General features: G+C 48.6%; 1 protein-coding gene across 2 annotated transcripts in view; it reads left to right on the forward strand.

Moving 5' to 3' along the window:
* Window positions 1-21,963, forward strand: part of LOC124003619 (kinesin-like protein KIF21B) — a 153,729-nt gene that overhangs the window by 57,894 nt on the left and 73,872 nt on the right. For both annotated transcript variants that reach the window (XM_046312027.1, XM_046312028.1), the window contains exons 2-4: window positions 16,327-16,549; window positions 17,254-17,436; window positions 21,712-21,861. In XM_046312027.1, coding sequence (XP_046167983.1) covers window positions 16,327-16,549; window positions 17,254-17,436; window positions 21,712-21,861 — 556 coding nt within the window. The remainder of the gene's footprint in view (window positions 1-16,326; window positions 16,550-17,253; window positions 17,437-21,711; window positions 21,862-21,963) is intronic.

A 21,963-nucleotide genomic window follows, 5' to 3' on the forward strand; every position in this document is an offset into this window, starting at 1 on the left:
AGAGGGATAGAGAGAGAGGGATAGGGAAAGAGGGATAGAGAGAGAGGGAAAGGGAGGGATAGGGAGAGAGGGATAGGGAGAGGGGGAAAGGAGAGGGATAGAGAGAGGGGAGGAGGGATAGAGAGAGAGGGAAAGGGAGGGATGGAAAGAGAGAGGAGGGATAGAGAGAGAGGGAGTTGGAAAGGAAGGGATAGAGAGAGAGAGAGAGGGAAAGAGAGGGATAGGAGAGAGAGGGAGATGGGGAAAGGGATGGATAGAGAGAGGGAGAGAGGGAAAGAGGGGAGATGGAAAGGAGAGATGGAAAGAAAGAGAGAGGGAAAGAGAGGGAGAGATGGAAAGAGAGAGGGATAGGAAGAGATGGAAAAGAGAGAGGAGAGGAGGGAGATGGAGAGAGAGAGAGAGAGGAGAGAGAAAGAGAGAGATAGGAGAGAGGGAGAGAGAAAGAGAGGGATAGGGAAGAGATGGAAAGAGAGAGGGGGTAAAGAGATAGGGAGGATAGGGATAGAGAGAGAGGGAGGGAGGGAGAGAGGAGGGAAGGGAGAGAGAGAGAGATGGAAAGAGAGGGATAGGGAGAGATGGAAAGAGAGAAGGAGAGGGAGGGAGATGGAAAGAGGAGGGAAGGGAGAGAGGGAGAGAGAGAGGGGAGAGAGAGATGGAAAGAGAGAGGGATAGAGGAGAGAGAGAGAGAGAGAGAGAGAGAGAGAGAGGGAGAGGGAGAGAGAAAGGGGAAGGGAGAGGGATAGAGGAGAGAGGGAGAGGATAGGGAGAGAGGGGAAAGGGAGGGATAGAGAGAGAGAGAGGGAGGGAGATGGAAAGAAAGAGAGAGAGGATAGGGAGAGATGGAGGGATAGGGAGAGAGAAAGAAAGAGAGAGGGAAAGAGAGGGAGAGATGGAAAGAGAGGGAGAGGGAGAGAGAGAGAGAGAGAGAGAGAGAGGGAGATATGGAAAGAGAGAGAGGGATAGGAGAGAGAGAGAGAGAGAGAAAAGAGAGAGGATGGAAAGAGAGAGGGATAGGGAGAGATGGAAAGAGAGGGATAGGGAGAAAGGTAAAGAGAGGGATAGGGAGAGAGGGAAAGAGAGAGGGAGAGGGAGAGAGAGGGAAAGAGAGAGGGAGAGGGAGAGATGGAAAGAGAGAGGGATAGGGAGAGAGGGAGAGGGAAAGAAAGAGAGAAAGAGAGAGGGAAAGGGAGGGATAGAGAGAGAGGGAAAGAGAGGGATAGGGAGAGGTAAAGGGAGGGATAGGGAGAGAGAGGTAAAGAGAGAGGATAGGAGAGAGGGAAAGGGAGGGAGAGAGGGAGAGGGAGAGGGAGAGAGGGAGAGAGATAGGGAGAGAGGAAAGGAGAGGGAGAGGGAGAGAGGGATAGAAGGGAGAGAGATAGGGAGAGGGGATAGGGAGAGAGGTAAAGAGAGGGATAGAGAGAGGGAGGGATAGGGAGAGAGGGAAAGGGAGGGATAGGGAGAGAGGGAAAGGAGAGGGATAGGGAGAGATAGGGAGAGGAGGGATAGAGAGAGGGATAGAGAGAGAGGGAGGGATAGGGAGAGAGGGATAGGGAGAGAGGGAGAGAGGGATAGGGAAAGAGGGATAGAGAGGGAAAGGGAGGGATAGGGAGAGAGGGATAGAGAGGGAGGGAGGGAGGGATAGAGAGAGGGATAGGGAGAGAGGGAAAGGGAGGGATAGAGAGAGATAGAGAGAGGGATAGAGAGAGGGATAGGGAGAGGGATAGGAGAGAGAGGGATAGGAGAGGGATAGGGAGGGATAGAGAGAGAGGGAGGAAAGAGGGATAGAGAGAGAGGGAGGGGGAGGGATAGAGAGATAGAGAAAGAGGGATAGGGAGAGGGAAAGAGGGGGAGGGATAGGAGAGAGGGAGAGGGAGGGATAGGGAGAGAGGGATAGGGAGAGAGGGGAAAGGAGGGAGAGGGAGAGAGAGGGAAAGGGAGGGAGAGAGAGAGAGGGAAAGGGAGGGATGGAAAGAAAGAGAGAGGGATGGAAAGAAAGAGAGAGGGATAGAGAGAGGAGTGTTGGAAAGGAAGGGATAGGGAGAGAGAGAGATGGAGGAAAGAGGGATAGGGAGAGAGAGGGAAAGGGATGGATAGAGAGAGAGAGAGAGAGGGATAGGAAGAGATGGGATAGGGAGAGATGGAAGATGGAAAGAGAGAGGGAAAGAGAGGGAGAGATGGAAAGAGAGAGGGATAGGAAGAGATGGAAAGAGAGAGGGAAAGAGATAGGGAGAGATGGAGAGAGAGAGGGAGAGAGAAAGAGAGGGAGAGATGGAAAGAGAGAGGGATAGATGGAAGAGATGGAAAGAGAGAGGGAAAGAGATAGGGAGGGAGAGAGAGATGGGGATAGGGAGAGGAGAGAGAGAGAGGAGAAGGGAGAGAGAGAGATGGAAAGAGAGGGATAGAGAGGGATAGAGAGGGAGAGATGGGAAAGAGAGATAGGGAGAGGAGAGAGAAGGAAGGGAGAGATGGAAAGAGAGAGGGATAGGGAGAGAGAGAGAGAGAGGAGAGAGAGAGAGAGAGAGAGAGAGGGAGAGAGAGAGAGATGGAAAGAGAGAGGGATAGGGAGAGATGGAAAGAGAGGGAAGGGAGAGATAGGGATAGGGAGAGAGGGAAAGAGAGAGGGAGAGAAAGAGAGGGAGAGATGGGAAAGAGAGAGGGATAGGGAGAGATGGAAAGAGAGAAGGAGAGGGAGAGATGGAAAGAGAGAGGGAGAGAGAGAGAGAGGTAAAGAGAGATAGGAGAGATGGAAAGGGAGGGAGAGAGAGAAAGGGATAGAGATAGAGAGAGAGAGAGAGAGAGGGGGAAAGAGAGAGGGGAGAGATGGAAAGAGAGAGGGATAGGGAGAGATGGAAAGAGAGAGGGAAAGAGAGGGATAGGGAGAAAGGTAAAGAGAGGGATAGGGAGAGAGGGAAAGAGAGAGGGAGAGGGAGAGAGAGGGAAAGAGAGAGGGAGAGGGAGAGATGGAAAGAGAGAGGGATAGGAAGAGATGGAAAGAGAGAAGGAGAGGGAGAGATGGAGAGAGAGAGGGAGAGAGAAAGAGAGGGAGAGATGGAAAGAGAGAGGGATAGGAAGAGATGGAAAGAGAGAGGGAAAGAGATAGGGATAGGGAGAGAGGGAGAGAGAGAGGGAAAGAGAGAGAGAGATGGAAAGAGAGAGGGATAGGGAGAGATGGAAAGAGAGAAGGAGAGGGAGAGATGGAAAGAGAGAGGGGAGAGAGAGAGAGAGAGAGGGAGAGAGAGATGGAAAGAGAGAAGGAGAGGGAGAGATGGAAAGAGAGAGGGAGAGAGAGAGAGAGAGAGAGGGAAAGAGAGGGATAGGGAGAGAGGGAGAGAGAGGGAAAGAGAGGGAGAGATGGAAAGAGAGAGGGATAGGGAGAGATGGAAAGAGAGAGAGGGAGAGATGGAAAGAGGGAGAGAGAGAGAGAGAGAGAGAGAGAGGGAGATATGGAAAGAGAGAGGGATAGGGAGAGAGAGAGAGAGAGGGAAAGAGAGGGAGAGATGGAAAGAGAGAGGGATAGGGAGAGATGGAAAGAGAGGGATAGGGAGAAAGGTAAAGAGAGGGATAGGGAGAGAGGGAAAGAGAGAGGGAGAGGGAGAGAGAGGGAAAGAGAGAGGGAGAGGGAGAGATGGAAAGAGAGGGATAGAGAGAGAGGGAAAGAGAGGGATAGGGAGAGGTAAAGGGAGGGATAGGGAGAGAGGTAAAGAGAGGGATAGGGAGAGAGGGAAAGGGAGGGATAGGGAGAGAGGGAAAGGGAGGGATAGGGAGAGAGGGAAAGGGAGGGAGGGATAGGGAGAGAGAGATAGAGAGAGAGGGATAGAGAGAGAGGGATAGGGAGAGAGGGATAGGGAGAGAGGGATAGGGAGAGAGGGATAGGGAGAGAGGGATAGAGAGAGAGGGATAGGGAGAGAGGGATAGAGAGAGAGGGATAGAGAGAGAGGGATAGGGAAAGAGGGATAGAGAGAGAGGGAAAGGGAGGGATAGGGAGAGAGGGATACAGAGAGAGGGATAGGGAGAGAGGGAAAGGGAGGGATAGAGAGAGAGGGAAAGGGAGGGATAGAGAGAGAGGGAAAGGGAGGGATGGAAAGAAAGAGAGAGGGATAGAGAGAGAGGGAGTGTTGGAAAGGAAGGGATAGAGAGAGAGAGAGGGAAAGAGGGATAGGGAGAGAGGGAAAGGGATGGATAGAGAGAGGGAGAGAGGGAAAGAGAGGGGGATAGGGAGAGATGGAAAGAAAGAGAGAGGGAAAGAGAGGGAGAGATGGAAAGAGAGAGGGATAGGAAGAGATGGAAAGAGAGAAGGAGAGGGAGAGATGGAGAGAGAGAGGGAGAGAGAAAGAGAGAGAGAGATGGAAAGAGAGAGGGATAGGAAGAGATGGAAAGAGAGAGGGAAAGAATTAGGGATAGGGAGAGAGGGAGAGAGAGAGGGAAAGAGAGAGAGATGGAAAGAGAGAGGGATAGGGAGAGATGGAAAGAGAGAAGGAGAGGGAGAGATGGAAAGAGAGAGGGAGAGAGAGAGAGAGAGAGAGAGAGGAGAGAGAGAGATGGAAAGAGAGACGGATAGGGAGAGAGAGAGAGAGAGGGAAAGAGATAGGGATAGGGAGAGAGGGAGAGAGAGAGGGAAAGAGAGGGAGAGATGGAAAGAGAGAAGGAGAGGGAGAGATGGAAAGAGAAGGAGAGAGAGAGAGAGAGAGAGAGAGAGAGAGAGAGAGAGAGAGAGAGAGAGAGAGAGAGAGAGGGAGATATGGAAAGAGAGAGGGATAGGGAGAGAGAGAGAGAGAGAGAGAGAGAGAGGGAAAGAGAGGGAGAGATGGAAAGAGAAAGGAGAGGGAGAGATGGAAAGAGGGAGAGAGAGGGAAAGAGAGGGATAGGGAGAAAGGTAAAGAGAGGGATAGATGGAGAGAGGAAAGAGAAAGAGAGAAAGGTAAAGAGAGGGATAGGGAGAGAGGGAAAAGAGAGAGGGAGAGGGAGAGAGAGGGAAAGAGAGAGGGAGGAGAGATGGAAAGAGAGAGGGATAGGGAGAGAGGGAGAGGGAAAGAAAGAGAGAAAGAGAGAGGGAAAGGGAGGGATAGAGAGAGAGGGATAGGGAGAGGTAAAGGGAGGGATAGGGAGAGAGGTAAAGAGAGGGATAGGGAGAGAGGGAAAGGGTGGGATAGGGAGAGAGGGAAAGGGAGGGATAGAGAGAGAGGGATAGGTAGAGAGAGAGACGGAAAGAGAGAGGGATAGGGAGAGAGGGAAAGAGAGGGATAGAGAGAGAGGGAAGGGAGGGATATAGAGAGAGGAAAAGGGGTTGGCTGGGAGGGATAGAGGCTAGGGAATGGCTGGAGGGGAAATGCCAGGAGGGATAGAGTGATATCAGAGAGGAAAAGATAAAATGGGTTGTGAAAGGGGTTGGCTGTATTTATTCAAGGGGTTGGCTGGTCATTCAGGGACACAGTGATACCATGCCAGGCTAGGGGTTGGCTGGTCATTCAGGGACACAGTGATACCATGCCAGGCTAGGGGTTGGCTGGTCATTCAGGGACACAGTGATACCATGCCAGGCTAGGGGTTGGCTGGTCATTCAGGGACACAGTGATATCATGCCAGGCTAGGGGTTGGCTGGTCATTCAGGGACACAGTGATACCATACCAGGCTAGGGGTTGGCTGGTCATTCTATTATTGCCCTTCACCTCTCCTCACTGAAGTCATTTCTATTGGCTCTGTACAAAGGACAATGATGTATGTTTGTCTCTGGCGTTTGTCTGTCAGTGTGTCGGAGGTAAGGACCATTCAATATACTGTAGATACAATATGCTATCTGACTAACTGTCTTCATGATTGTTCAGTGTTAACAGGTTGACAATAGAAGCTACACTCAGAAAAAAGGGTTCCTTCCGAAATGGTTATATGACTGTCCCCATAGGAGAACCCCTTTTGGTTCCAGGTAGAACCAAAAAGGGTTCTTCAAAGGGTTCTCCTATGGGGACAGCCGAATAACATTTTTAGGTTCTAGATAGCACCTTTTTGTCTAATAGTGTAGTGCATTAGCAGGTGATGCTGACCTCATATACCAGTGTACACAGACTGATATTGATTTAAAGACATTGTCCAGTTTACTTGTGTTAGCATAATGTAAGGCCTATTCCCTCCCTCCCCTCCTTCCTTCCATCCCCTACACTCTTCCATCCCTCCCTCCCTCCCCTCCTTCCTTCCATCCCCTACACTCTTCCATCCATCCACCTTTCCACTCCTCCTCCCTTCTGACCTACTAATCTGTAGGTCAAATTAGTAGAGGAGAGGTTTTTACTGGCCCCGGAGGGAGAAAGGGAGATTGGAGTAGGAGGCGGAGGAGAAAGAGAGAGAGAGAGAGAGAGAGAGAGAGAGAGAGAGAGAGAGAGGAGAGAGAGAGAGAGGAAAGAAGAGAAGAGATAGCGAGGGGGAGGAGAAGAGGAGAGGGAGTAGTGGGGGAGGAGAAGAGGAGAGGGATTCGTGGGGGAGGAGAAGAGGAGAGGGAGTAGTGGGGGAGGAGAAGAGGAGAGGGAGTAGTGGGGGATTAGGGGGAGGAGAAGAGGAGAGATTGTAGTGGGGGAGGAGAAGAGGATAGGGAGTAGTGGGGAGGAGAGAAGAGGAGAGGGATTCGTGGGGGAGGAGAAGAGAGGGAGTAGTGGGGGATTAGGGGGAGGAGAAGAGGAGAGATTGTAGTGGGGGAGGAGAAGAGGAGAGGGAGTAGTGGGGGAGGAGGGAGAGGAGAAGAGGATAGGGAGTAGTGGGGGAGGAGAAGAGGAGAGGGTGTAGTGGGGGAGGAGAAGAGGAGAGGGAGTAGTGGGGGAGGAGGGGGAGGAGAAGAGGAGAGGGAGTAGTGGGGGAGGCGAAGAGGAGAGGGAGTAGTGGGGGAGGAGAAGAGGAGAGGGAGTAGTGGGGGAGGAGAAGAGGAGAGGGTGTAATGTGGGAGGAGAGGGAAAGAGAAGAGGAGGGAGTAGTGAGGGAGGAGGGGGGGAGGAGAAGAAGGAGAGGGAGTAGTGGGGGAGGAGGGGGAGGAGAAGAGGATAGGGTGTAGTGGGGGAGAGAGAAGAGGAGATGGAGTAGTGGGGGAGGAGAAGAGGAGAGGGAGTAGTGGGGGAGGAGAAGAGGAGAGGGGAGTAGTGGGGGAGGAGAAGAGGAGAGGGAGTAGTGGGGGATTGGGGGAGGAGAAGAGGAGAGATTGTAGTGGGGGAGGAGAAGAGGAGAGGGAGTAGTGGGGGAGGAGGGAGAGGAGAAGAGGATAGGGTGTAGTGGGGGGGAGGAGGGAGGGAGGTGAAGAGGAGAGGGAGTAGTGGGGGAGGAGAAGAGGAGAGGGTGTAGTGGGGGAGGAGAAGAGGAGATGGAGTAGTGGGGGAGGAGAAGAGGAGAGGGTGTAGTGGGGGAGGAGAAGAGGAGATGGAGTAGTGGGGGAGGAGAAGAGGAGAGGGTGTAGTGGGGGGGAGGAGAAGAGGAGATGGAGTAGTGGGGGAGGAGAAGAGGAGAGGGAGTAGTGGGGGAGGAGGGAGAGGAGAAGAGGATAGGGTGTAGTGGGGGGAGGAGGGAGAGGTGAAGAGGAGAGGGAGTAGTGGGGGAGGAGAAGAGGAGAGGGTGTAGTGGGGGGGAGGAGGGAGAGGTGAAGAGGAGAGGGAGTAGTGGGGGGAGGAGAAGAGGAGAGGGTGTAGTGGGGGAGGAGAAGAGGAGATGGAGTAGTGGGGGAGGAGAAGAGGAGATGGAGTAGTGGGGGAGGAGAAGAGGAGATGGAGTAGTGGGGGAGGAGAAGAGGAGATGGAGTAGTGGGGGAGGAGAAGAGGAGCCGCATATATCCCCCCCCCAAGCAGACACATCGATGGCCCTGAACGAACTTCATTTGACGCTATGTAAGCTGGAAACCACATATCCTGAGGGTGCATTTATTGTAGCTGGGGATTTTAACAAGGCTAATCTGAAAACAAGACTCCCTAAATTCTATCAGCATGGTAAAATCTTGGATCAGTGTTATTCTAATTTCCGCGATGCATATAAGGCCCTCCCCCGCCCTCCTTTCGGAAAAGCTGACCACGACTCCATTTTGTTGCTCCCAGCCTATAGACAGAAACTAAAACAGGAAACGCCTGTGCTCAGGTCTGTTCAACGCTGGTCCGACCAATCGGATTCCACTCTTTAAGATTGCTTTGATCACGTGGACTGGGATATGTTCCAGATAGCGTAGAACAACAACATTGATGTATACGCTGATTCTGTGAAGCGAGTTTATTAGCAAGTGCATCGGTGATGTTGTACCCACGGCGAATATTAAAACCTTCCCCAACCAGAAACCGTGGATTGATGGCAGCATTCGCGCAAAACTGAAAGCGTGAACCACTGCTTTTAATCACAGCAAGTTGACCGGAAACATGACCGAATACAAGCAGTGTAGCTATTCCCTCTGCAAACAAGCTAAGCGTCAGTATAGAGACAAAGTAGAGTCGCAATTCAATGGCTCTGACACGAGAGGTATGTGGCAGGGTCTACAGTCAATCACAGATTACAAAAAGGAATACCAGCCCCGTCGCGGACCAGGATGTCTTGCTCCCAGGCAGACCAAATCACTTTTTTGCCCGCTTTGAGGACAATACAGTGCCACTGACACGGCCTGCAACGGAAACATGCGGTCTCTCCTTCACTGCAGCCGGCGTGAGCAAAACATTTAAATGTGTCAACCCTCGCAAGGCTGCAGGCCCAGACGGCATCCCCAGCCGCGCCCTCAGAGCATGCACAGACCAGCCGGCTGGTGTGTTTACGGACATATTCAATCAATCCTTATCCCAGTCTGCTGTCCCCACATGCTTCAAGAGTGACACCATTGTTTCTGTTCCCAAGAAAGCTAAGGTAACTGAGCTAAATGACTAGCGCTTTGAGAGACTAGTCAAGGACCATATCACCTCCACCCTACCTGACACCCGAGACCCACTCCAATTTGCTTACTGCCCCAATAGGTCCACAGACGATGCAATCGCAATCACACAGCACACTGCCCTAACCCATCTCAACTACAGCTCAGCATTTAACACCATAGTACCCTCCAAACTCGTCATCAAGCTCGAGACCCTGGGTCTCGACCCCACCCTGTACAACTGGGTCCTGGACTTCCTGACGGGCTGCCCCCAGGTGGTGAGGGTAGATAACATCTCCACCCCGCTGATCCTCAACACTGGGGCCCCACAAGGGTGCGTTCTTAGCCCTCTCCTGTACTCCCTCTTCACCCACGACTGCGTGGCCATGCACGCCTCCAACTCAATCATCACGTTTGCGGACGACATTACAGTGGTAGGCTTGATAACCAACAATGACGAGACAGCCTACAGGGAGGAGGTGAGGGCCCTCGGAGTGTGGTGTCAGGAAAATAACCTCACACTCAACGTCAACAAAACAAAGGAGATGATCGTGGACTTCAGGAAACAGCACCCCCCCTATCCACATTGACGGAACAGTAGTAAGGAGGGTAGAAAGTTTTAAGGTCCTCGGCGTACACATTACGGACAAACTGAAATGGTCCAACCACACAGACAGCGTGGTGAAGAAGGCGCAGCAGCGCCTCTTCAACCTCAGCAGGCTGAAGAAATTTGGCTTGTCACCAAAAACACTCACAGACATTTGCAGATGCACAATCGAGAGCATCTTGTCAGGCTGTATCACCGCCTGGTACGGCAACTGCTCCGCCCACAACCGTAAGGCTCTCTAGAGGGTAGTGAGGTCTGCACAACGCATCACCGGGGGCAAACTACCTGCCCTCCAGGACACCTACACCACCCGATGTCACAGGAAGGCCAAAAAGATCATCAAGGACAACAACCACCCGAGCCACTGCCTGTTCACCCCGCTATCATCCAGAAGGCGAGGTCAGTACAGGTGCATCAAAGCTGGGACCGAGAGACTTAAAAACAGCTTCTATCTCAAGGCCATCAGACTGTTAAACAGCCACCACTAACATTGAGTGGCTGCTGCCAACATACTGACTCAACTCCAGACACTTTAATAATGGAAAAATTAATGTAATAAATGTATCACTAGCCACTATAAACAATGCCACTTCATATAATGTTTACATACCCTACATTACTCATCTCATATGTACATACTGTACTCTATACCATCTACTGCATCTTGCCTATGCCGTTCTGTACAATCACTCATTCATATATCTTTGTACATATTCTTCATCCCTTTACACTTGTGTGTATAAGGTAGTTGTTGTGAAATTGTTAGGTTAGATTACTTGTTAGATATTACTGCATGGTTGGAACTAGAAGCACAAGCATTTCGCTACACTCGCATTAACATGACTGCTAACCATGTGTATGTGACAAATAAAATTAGATTTGATAGCAGAAACCCTTCACAGACAGTGTGTGTTTAGATAACACTGATAGCAGAATCCCTTCACAGACAGTGTGTGTTTAGATAACACTGATAGGAGAATCCCTTCACAGACAGTGTGTGTTTAGATAACACTGATAGCAGAATCCCTTCACAGACAGTGTGTGTTTAGATAACACTGATAGGAGAAACCCTTCACAGACAGTGTGTGTTTAGATAACACTGATAGGAGAATCCCTTCACAGACAGTGTGTGTTTAGATAACACTGATAGCAGAATAGAGAATCCCTTCACAGACAGTGTGTGTTTAGATAACATGATAGCAGAATAACCCTTCACAGACAGTGTGTGTTTAGATAACACTGATAGCAGAATCCCTTCACAGACAGTGTGTGTTTAGATAACACTGATAGGAGAAACCCTTCACAGACAGTGTGTGTTTAGATAACACTGATAGGAGAATCCCTTCACAGACAGTGTGTGTTTAGATAACACTGATAGCAGAATCCCTTCACAGACAGTGTGTGTTTAGATAACACTGATAGGAGAATCCCTTCACAGACAGTGTGTGTTTAGATAACACTGATAGCAGAATCCCTTCACAGACAGTGTGTGTTTAGATAACACTGATAGGAGAATCCCTTCACAGACAGTATGTGTTTAGATAACACTGATAGGAGAAACCCTTCACAGACAGTGTGTGTTTAGATAACACTGATAGGAGAATCCCTTCACAGACAGTGTGTGTTTAGATAACACTGATAGGAGAATCCCTTCACAGACAGTGTGTGTTTAGATAACACTGATAGGAGAAACCCTTCACAGACAGTGTGTGTTTAGATAACACTGATAGCAGAATCCCTTCACAGACAGTGTGTGTTTAGATAACACTGATAGGAGAATCCCTTCACAGACAGTGTGTGTTTAGATAACACTGATAGCAGAAACCCTTCACAGACAGTGTGTGTTTAGATAACACTGATAGCAGAAACCCTTCACAGACAGTGTGTGTTTAGATAACACTGATAGCAGAAACCCTTCACAGACAGTAGCTCAGTTGGTAGCATGGCTTCACAGACAGTGTGTTTAGATAACACTGATAGCAGCTTCACAGACAGTGGCGTTTAGATAACACTGCCAGGGTAGTGGGTTTGATCCCCGGGACCACCCATACGTAGAATGTATGCACACATGACTGTAAGTCGCTTTGGATAAAAGCGTCTGCTAAATGGCATATATTATTATTATTATTACAGTGTGTATGAGTTCCTATCTGTCCTGTATCTCTCTGTGTCTGCTGGGAGTTTAGTTTAACAAATCACTAGGATAATGTTTGGGATAGAAGTTGCCTTTAAGCACAGATCTAGGATCAACCCTTACCAAATCCCAATCATAATCATTAGAGGAGGAGAAACCAAACTGACCTTGGATCAGTGTCAATGCCTTAAAATCCCAATCATAATCATTAGAGGAGGAGAAACCAAACTGACCTTGGATCAGTGTCAGTCCCTTAAAATCCCAATCATAATCATTAGAGGAGGAGAAACCAAACTGACCTTGGATCAGTGTCAGTCCCTTAAAATCCCAATCATAATCATTAGAGGAGGAGAAACCAAACTGACCTTGGATCAGTGTCAGTCCCTTAAAATCCCAATCATAATCATTAGAGGAGGAGAAACCAAACTGACCTTGGATCAGTGTCAGTCCCTTAATCCTACTGTGTTGTTTGGGAGTGTTGAGGCCGTGTGGTGGTTTAAACACTCTTCATCTTATTAGCCTGATGAAGAAATAAAGGGATTTGTTTCTCTACACCAGGAAATCACAACTCAGGAAAGACAAAGATTTACTGTTTGTCTGTTTCTCCTTTTAGCTGCCGAGCATCCCTAGAGGTTTGATGTTTATGTGTGTGTGTGTGTGGCGGTGAGTGTTCAATGTTATGAATCCAGCCTTTGTGTGTGTGTGTGTGTGTGTGTGTGTGTGTGTGTGTGTGTGTGTGTGTGTGTGTGTGTGTGTGTGTGTGTGTGTGTGTGTGTGTGTGTGTGTGTGTGTGTGTGTGTGTGTGTGTGTGTGTGTGTGTGTATGAGGGGTGTCAGTTTTACTACATCCCTGATCACTCTGTCATGGCCGGATGTGCTTGAGTTCTCACACGACTCTTTGGTTGTATTTGTGTGTGTGTTTGTATCTGTGTGTTTGTTTGTATCTGTGTGTGTGTTTGTATCTGTGTGTGTGTTTGTGTGTGTGTTTGTATTGTTGAAATGTATGGTTGAAATGGTTTATTTATGGATGTAGCATTTCCACATACAACACCCGGTCTGCAAGTAACATTTAGTTAAAGGTCCCCAAAGCACACACATCCCTGTGTCGCTGCAGCTAGCGACTGGAACGAGCTGCAACAAACACTCAAACTGGACAGTTTTATCTCCATCTCTTTCTTCAAAGACTCAACCAGGGACACTATTACTGATAGTTGTGGCTGCTTCTCGTGATGTTTTGTTGTCTTTGCCTTCTTGCCCTTAGTGCTGTTGTCTGTACCCATTAATGTATTGGTCTGCTACAGTGTTGTGCTGCTGCCATGTTGTATTGCTACCATGCTGTGCCTTAACGTGTCTCTATTCTATCCATAATGTACATGGGATGGAGGTAGTGTATTTAATGGTCCTTAATGCAACTACTTAGTAATCCTCTCTGTCTAATGCAGGTCTGTAGGCCAGTCTTCTTAGCCCTCAGGCTCAACAAAATGCTTCAGTCAGCACTGGGGAGAGAGGAGGGTCTGTGTGTGTGTGAGCGCTGTGTGTGTGTGTGTGTGTGTGAGTGCTGTGTGTGTCGCTGTGTGTGTCTGTGTGTGTGTGAGCGCTGTGTGTGTCTGTGTGTGTGTGAGCGCTGTGTGTGTCTGTGTGTGTCTGTGTGTGTGTGTGTGTGTGTGTGTGTGTGTGTGTGTGTGTGTGTGTGTGTGTGTGTGTGTGTGTGTGTGTGTGTGTGTGTGTGTGTGTGTGTGTGTGTGTGTGTGTGTGTGTGTGAGCGCTGTGTGTGTGTGTGTGTGCAGCTGCGCATATGGAGAGAACATAGGGGAAGTGTGGTCTCATAGGGGGGTTCATCTCTATGGGCTGGGAGTGTGTGTGTGTGTGTGTGAGTGTGTCTCTATGGGTAGGAGTATCTCCTGAGGGTGTTAGGAGGTTAGTGGGAGATACACCACTGTGTTTCGCTTGGTCATGGATTAGACCAGATTCAAGTTATTAGCTGAATCTGCATCATTTATTCCAAGAGTATCCAAGACCCCCCCCTTCCAGCATTGTGGAACATCCCGTGCCCCCCTGCACACACCCATGGGCACAACCACTGTTCATGACACAAACTGTTTACAACCCTCTTGTTGGTGGAGAGAATTCAGCTTCAATCTTATTTCCTGCAATTCTACACATTATGTGTGTGTGAGCGCTGTGCAGGTAACTGGTAATGTCATGGGGTGCAAAGAAAATGTTGCTGTTTTAAGAAACATTTATTGTAATTCTATACATTTTGCCATGTCTAATGTGTATTCATGCAATATTTGAGTGACCAAAAAAAATTACAAATATATCTATGGGTTAAAAAATCTAAATCTAAATTGTTAGCTGACATGGGCTAGTTGATCTGGACATTTCTGACAAGTTATAAATATCTCTCTAAGTTATGCAATGACTACCATGAGAGGCAATAACTAACATGACGAGGAATTGATGATGATCTACACAATTTTGAGTTTGGACACACCTACTAATGCCAGGGTTTTTCTAAATGTTCTACTATTTTCTACATTGTAGAGTAAAGACATCAAAACTATGAAATAACACATATGGAATCATGTAGTAACCACAAAAGTGTTAAACAAATCCAAATATATTTTATATTTGAGATTCTTCAAAGTAGCTACCCTTTGTAGACAGCTTTGCTCACTCTTGGCATTCTCTCAACCAGCTTCATGAGATAGTCACCTGGAATGCATTTCAATTATCAGGTGTGCCTTGTTAAAAGTTTATTTGTGGAATGTGTTTGATCCAATCAGTTGTGTTGTGACAAGTAGGGGTGGTATACAGAAGATAGCCCTATTTGGTAAAAGACCAAGTCCATATTATAACAAGAACAGCTCAAATAACCAAAGAGAAACGACAGTCCATCATTACCTTAAGACATGAAGGTCAGTCAATCTGGAAAATGTCAAGAACTTTGAAAGTTTCTACAAGTGCAGTCGCAAAAACCATGAAGCGCTATGATGAAACTGGCTCTCATGAGGACCGCCACAGGAAAGGAAGACCCAGAGTTACCTCTGCTGCAGAGGATAAGTTCATTAAGTTAACTGGCTCTCATGAGGACCGCCACAGGAAAGGAAGACCCAGAGTTACCTCTGCCACAGAGGAGTTCATTAGAGTTACCAACCTCAGAAATTGCAGCCCAAATAAATATTTCACCAAGTTCAAGTAACAAGACACATCTCAACATCAACTGTTCAGAGGAGACTGTGTGAATCAGGCCTTCATGGTCGAAATACTGCAAATAAATCACTACTAAAGGCCACCAATAAGAAGAAGAGACTTGCTTGGTCCAAGAAACACGAGCGATGAACATTAGACCGGTAAAATTTGTGCTTTGGTCTGATGAGTCCAAATTTGCGATTTTTGGTTCCCACCTCCATGTCTTTGTGAGACGCAGTCTGGGTGAACGGATAATCCCTGCATGTGTGGTTCCCACCGTGAAGCATGGAGGAGGAGGTGTGATGGTGTGGGGGTGCTTTGCTGGTGACACAGTCTGTGATTTATTTATAATTCAAAACACACCTCCAGGCTGTGTAAAGGCTATTTGCCCAAGAAGGAGAGTGATAGAGTGCTGCATCAGATGACCTGGCCTCCACAATCACCCGACCTCAACCCAATTGAGATGGTTTGGGATGAGTTGGAGTGAAGGAAAAGTAACCAACAAGTGCTCAGTATATGTGGGAACTCCTTCAAGACTTGAAAAAGCATTCCGAATGAAGCTGGTTAAGAGAAATCCAAGAGTGTGCAAAGCTGCCATCAAGGCAAAGGGTGGCTATGTTGAAGAATCTCAAATATATTTCTGTTTTTAATTTTTAATACATTTGCAAAAAATGCCTAAAAACCTGTTTTTGCTGTGTCATTAAGGACGCAGTGTGTGTAGATTGCTGAGTATTTTTTTATTTATTTAATCCATTTGAGTTTAAGGCTGTAACGTAACAAAATGTGGAAACCGTCAAGGGGTCTGAATACTTTCCAACGTCACTGTACATCCCCACTCTACATCCCCACTGTACATCCCCACTGTACATCCCCACTGTACATCCCCACTGTACATCCCCACTGTCGTCCCCACTGTACATCCCCACTGTACATCCCCACTGTTGTCCCCACTGTACATCCCCACTGTACATCCCCACTGTACATCCCCACTGTACATCCCCACTGTACATCCCCACTGTCGTCCCCACTGTACATCCCCACTGTCGTCCCCACTGTACATCCCCACTGTACATACCCACTGTACATCCCCACTGTACATCCCCACTTTACATCCCCACTGTACATCCCCACTGTCGTCCCCACTGTACATCCCCACTGTACATCCCCACTGTACATCCCCACTGTACATCCCCACTGTACATCCCCACTGTCATCCCCACTGTACATCCCCACTGTACATCCCCACTGTCATCCCCACTGTACATCCCCACTGTACTTCCCCACTGTACATCCCCACTGTACATCCCCACTGTACATCCCCACTGTACTTCCCCACTGTACATCCCCACTGTACATCCCCACTGTACATCCCCACTGTACATCCCCACTGTCGTCCCCACTGTCGTCCCCCTGTTTGGGAACCACTGGCCTAGTTGACCTCAGGGTCTCTCCTGTATTGTAACGGAACAACGTTTTCAAACTTTTACACGTAGATTGACCATGAACACTATTTGCAACCCCTCTTTCTTGTCCTGTTCCGTGTAGGATCCGTCCCCAGATGGTGAAGGAGAAGATCGAGGGCTGTCACGTGTGTACACTTGTAACCCCTGGGGAACCCCAGGTGCTGCTGGGTAAAGACAAGGCCTTCACGTACGACTTTGTGTTCGACATCGACTCGGCGCAGAAACAGATCTATGCTGCTTGCGTCCACAAACTCATCGAGGGCTGCTTCGATGGATATAACGCTACTGTGTTCGCCTACGGACAGGTAACAGAAACAGAGACAGATATGAACACACAACTCCATCTAGGATGAGTTTTTTTCCTTGAGGACCACAACGTTTAACCTCTGGATTATCTATGGATACACTCCTGAATACATAAACCTAGTGTATGCATCCATACGAGGACAGATTCTAATAATTATGTCTATTTCATAGAAGGGTCTATTTCAGTGTTTCCCAAACTCAGTCCTGGGGACCCCAAAAGTCTAGTACATGTATTGGTTTTTGCCCGAGCACTACACAACTGATTCAAATAATTAACTCATCATTAAGCTCGGGCAAAAACCGATACATGTACCCTTTGGGGTCCCCAGGACTGAGTTTGGGAAACACGGGTCTATTTGTAATCACTGTTGTGTGGATATTTTTCTCTACTAAACTAATGGTACAAACACACAGATAAATCTGACTTATCACAGTAGGAATCTGTTCCTTCTCTTGCAAGAACAAAATACATACAGTAGCAGTCAACAGTTTGGACACACCTACTCATTCAAGGGGTTTTCTTTATTTTTTACTATTTTCTACATTGTAGAATAATAGAAGATATCAACACTATGAAATAACACATATGGAATCATGTAGTGACCAAACAATAAGTGTTAAACACCAGAAAATATATTTGTTATATTTGAGATTCTTCAAAGCTTCTTCCACCCTTTGCCTCGATGACACACTCTGTTTCCAGACGGGCTCAGGGAAGACGTACACCATGGGGACAGGGTTCGACGTGCAGGAGGAGGAGGAGGAGCGGGGCATTGTTCCACGGGCTGTTCACCATCTGTTCCTGGGCATCCAGGAGAGGAAGACACAGGCCCGGCAGCAGGGCACACACCCTCCTGAGTTTAAAGTCAGTGCACAGTTCCTGGAGGTACGAACTCACACACACACACACACACACACACACACACACACACACACACACACACACACACACACACACACACACACACACACACACACACACACACACACACACACACACACACACACACACACACAGACAGACAGACAGACAGACAGACAGACAGACAGACAGACAGACAGACAGACAGACAGACAGACAGACAGACAGACAGACAGACAGACAGACAGACAGACAGACAGACAGACAGACAGACAGACAGACAGACAGACAGACAGACAGACAGACAGACAGACAGACAGACAGACAGACAGACAGACAGACAGACAGACAGACAGACAGACAGACAGACAGACAGACAGACAGACAGACAGACAGACAGACAGACAGACAGACAGACAGACAGACAGACAGACAGACAGACAGACAGACAGACAGACAGACAGACAGACAGACAGACAGACAGACAGACAGACAGACAGACAGACAGACAGACAGACAGACAGACAGACACCTATACGTACACTATGTCATTGCCCTAGTAACACATGGGCCACCCATCCAGTCCCCTGTGAAAGGTGACAGAGGAGATGAAAGCAGTCTAGAATAACATCTTGTCCTCCAGGGATGCATTGTCTGTTGTCATTGGTCATTCTTGCCTTTGATTGATTGGCTGTGTGCATGTTTGTGTGTGAGGCCTGTGTTAACCTGAACCAGATGTGAGGGGCATGCACCGATCAGCCCTGGTGATGCTACAGGAAGTGACATTGTGATGACAGACTAACAGGAAACCCAGTGGATGATGGGTTCTGGTGCCTGACGGATGTTAGTCGTTAGCCGTGATATTGCCCAGAATGAGAACCCCGACTCTCTCACACACACACACACACACACACACACACACACACACACACACACACACACACACACACACACACACACACACACACACACACACACACACACACACACACACACACACACACACACACACACACACATAGAAGTGTGGGAGACATGAGCTGATATGTTTTAAACACTTTAACTGGCTGTGTGGCAAGATGTGCCTGGTACACGGAGTGTTTCTCTGCTCACTGTCTCAGCCTTCTCTGTGTGTGTCTGAAGAATCATCAGGGAAATTGTCATATCATTGGTATGCCTGTTGAATGTATTGTATGAGGTGTTGTGGGATAATGTTATCATGTGTTGTCTGTGTGTGTGTGTGTGTGTGTGGGGGGTAATGGTGTGTGTTTGTCAGTCTGTCAGCTATCAGCTAGGCCTATATTCTGTTTTCTCTCAGGCGATCGGACTACAGTAATAGACAGCTAATGTAACCTGATTCACTTACAGATGGCTATCTCTGCTAAAATCATCTCTATCTCCATCTCTTTTTCTCTGTCTATCCTTATCTGTCACTCTCTCTCCCATCTCTCTCCCTCTCTCCTTTCTCTCTCTCCCCCTGTCTCTCTCCCTCTCTCCTTTCTCTCTCCCTCTCTCCTTTCTCTCTCTCTCTCTCCCCCATGTCCCTCTCCCCCTGTCTCTCTTCCCTGTCTCTCTCCCCATGTCTCTCTTCCCTGTCTCTCTCCCCGTGTCTCTCTCCCCGTGTCTCTCTCCCCGTGTCTCTCTCCCCATGTCTCTCTTCCCTGTCTCTCTCCCCGTGTCTCTCTCCCCGTGTCTCTCTCCACCTGTCTCTCTCCCCCTGTCTCTCTCCCCCTGTCTCTCTCCCCAGTCTCTAACCCCTGTCTCTCTCCCCCTGTCTCTCTCCCCTGTCTCTAACCCCCTGTCTCTCTCCCCCTGTCTGTCTCTCTCCCCCTGTCTCTCTCCCCCTGTCTCTAACCCCTGTCTCTCTCCCCCTGTCTGTCTCTCTCCCCCTGTCTCTCTCCCCCTGTCTCTCTCCCCCTGTCTCTAACCCCCTGTCTCTCTCCCCCTGTCTCTCGTCCCTGTCTCTCTCCCCATGTCTCTCTCCCCGTCTCTCTCCCCCTGTCTCTCTCCCCTGTCTCTCTCCCCCTGTCTCTCTTCCCTGTCTCTCTCCACTGTCTCTCTCCCCCTGTCTCTCTCCCCCTGTCTCTCTCCCCGTGTCTCTCTCCCCCTGTCTGTCTCTCTCCCCCTGTCTCTCTCCCCCTGTCTCTCTCCCCCTGTCTCTCTCCCCGTGTCTCTCTCCCCCTGTCTCTCTCCCCCTGTCTCTCTCCCCCTGTCTCTCTCCCCCTGTCTCTCTCCCCGTGTCTCTCTCCCCCTGTCTGTCTCTCTCCCCTGTCTGTCTCTCTCCCCTGTCTCTCTCCCCGTGTCTCTCTCCCCCTGTCTGTCTCTCTCCCCTGTCTCTCTCCCCCTGTCTCTCTCCCCATGTCTCTCTCCCCCTGTCTGTCTCTCTCCCCTGTCTCTCTCCCCCTGTCTTTCTTCCCTGTCTCTCTCCCCGTGTCTCTCTCCCCCTGTCTCTCTCTCCCCGTCTCTCTCCCCTGTCTCTCTCCCCCTGTCTCTCTCCCCGTGCCTCTCTCCCCCTGTCTCTCTCCCCCTGTCTCTCTCCCCTGTCTCTCTCCCCGTGTCTCTCTCCCCCTTTCTGTCTCTCTCCCCCTGTCTCTCTCCCCCTGTCTCTCTCCCCCTGTCTCTCTCCCCGTGTCTCTCTCCCCCTGTCTGTCTCTCTCCCCTGTCTCTCTCCCCTGTCTCTCTTCCCTGTCTCTCTCCCCCTGTCTCTCTCCCCTTGTCTCTCTCCCCCTGTCTTTCACCCTCTCTCCTTTCTCTCCCTCCCCCTGTCTCTCTCCCCCTGTCTCTCTCCCCTGTCTCTCTCCCTCTCTCCTTATCTCTTTCTCTCCCTCTCTCCTTTCTCTCTTCCTCACTCCCCCTCTCTCATTAGTTCAGCTGTAGGTCATTGGATTATCAGTATGGACGATAAACAGACATTGATCAGGCTAGGGGTAAAGTGTGTGTGTGTGTGTGTGTGTGTGAGTGTGTGTGTGTGTGTGTGTGTGTGTGTGTGTGTGTGTGTGTGTGTGTGTGTGTGTGTGTGTGTGTGTGCTGAGCTGTCTCTTGACCTCTCCTGACCTTTAACCCTATTGCTTCCTGGAGGTCAGAGGTTATGTGCTATAGCCTGATCTTTGCCCTTTCATCACTCTCTGTTTGTGTATATGTATTAATGTATGTGTGTATTCATGTGTGTGTGTGTGTGTGTTAATGTGTGTGTGTGTATTTATGTGTGTGTGTGTATTCATGTGTGTGTGTGTGTTAATGTGTGTGTGTATTCATGTGTGTGTGTGTGTATTAATGTGTGTGTGTGTGTTAATGTGTGTGTGTATTCATGTGTGTGTGTATTAATGTGTGTGTGTGTGTATTAATGTGTGTGTGTGTGTTAATGTGTGTGTGTATTAATGTGTGTGTGTGTGTATTAATGTGTGTGTGTGTGTTAATGTGTGTGTGTATTCATGTGTGTGTGTATTAATGTGTGTGTGTGTGTATTAATGTGTGTGTGTGTGTTAATGTGTGTGTGTATTCATGTGTGTGTGTATTAATGTGTGTGTGTGTGTATTAATGTGTGTGTGTGTGTTAATGTGTGTGTGTATTCATGTGTGTGTGTATTAATGTGTGTGTGTGTGTATTAATGTGTGTGTGTGTGTTAATGTGTGTGTGTATTAATGTGTGTGTGTGTGTTAATGTGTGTGTGTATTCATGTGTGTGTGTATTAATGTGTGTGTGTGTGTATTTATGTGTGTGTGTGTATTAATGTGTGTGTGTGTGTTAATGTGTGTGTATTCATGTGTGTGTGTATTCATGTGTGTGTGTATTAATGTGTGTGTGTGTGTATTAATGTGTGTGTGTGTGTTAATGTGTGTGTGTATTCATGTGTGTGTGTATTAATGTGTGTGTGTGTGTATTAATGTGTGTGTGTGTGTTAATGTGTGTGTGTATTCATGTGTGTGTGTATTAATGTGTGTGTGTGTGTATTAATGTGTGTGTGTGTGTTAATGTGTGTGTGTATTAATGTCTGCGTGAGTGTTTCTGAGGTTGGACGAGCAGTTTAGGCTGCCAACCTGGTACCACAATATGTTCCCTCCATCTTTCTCCCAGCTCATTTCTGTCTCTACAATTGCAAGAAAAAAGTTTTTTCTTAAATGTCTGTGTGTGTGTGTGTGTGTGTGTGTGTGTGTGTGTGTGTGTGTGTGTGTGTGTGTGTGTGTGTGTGTGTGTGTGTGTGTGTGTGTGTGTGTGTGTGTGTGTGTCTGTGTCTGTGTCTGTGTGTCTGTGTCTGTGTCTGTGTCTGTGTGTGTGTGTGTGTGTGTGTGTGTTCTCCAGCTGTATAACGAGGAGATCCTAGATCTGTTTGACGGAGCCAGAGACCCAGACTGTAAGAACAGGAAGTCTAATATTAAGATTCACGAGGACTGCAGTGGCTCCATCTACACCAGCGGAGTCACCTCACGACTCGTCAACTCTGAGGAAGAGGTGTGTGTACAGCACGAACAATTAGTATGTCTGTGTGTGTACAGCACAAACAATTAGTATGTGTGTGTGTGTACAGCACGAACAATTAGTATGTGTGTGTGT

Source organism: Oncorhynchus gorbuscha, linkage group LG18 (assembly GCF_021184085.1).
Source record: "Oncorhynchus gorbuscha isolate QuinsamMale2020 ecotype Even-year linkage group LG18, OgorEven_v1.0, whole genome shotgun sequence".
Taxonomy (NCBI): Eukaryota; Metazoa; Chordata; class Actinopteri; order Salmoniformes; family Salmonidae; genus Oncorhynchus; species Oncorhynchus gorbuscha.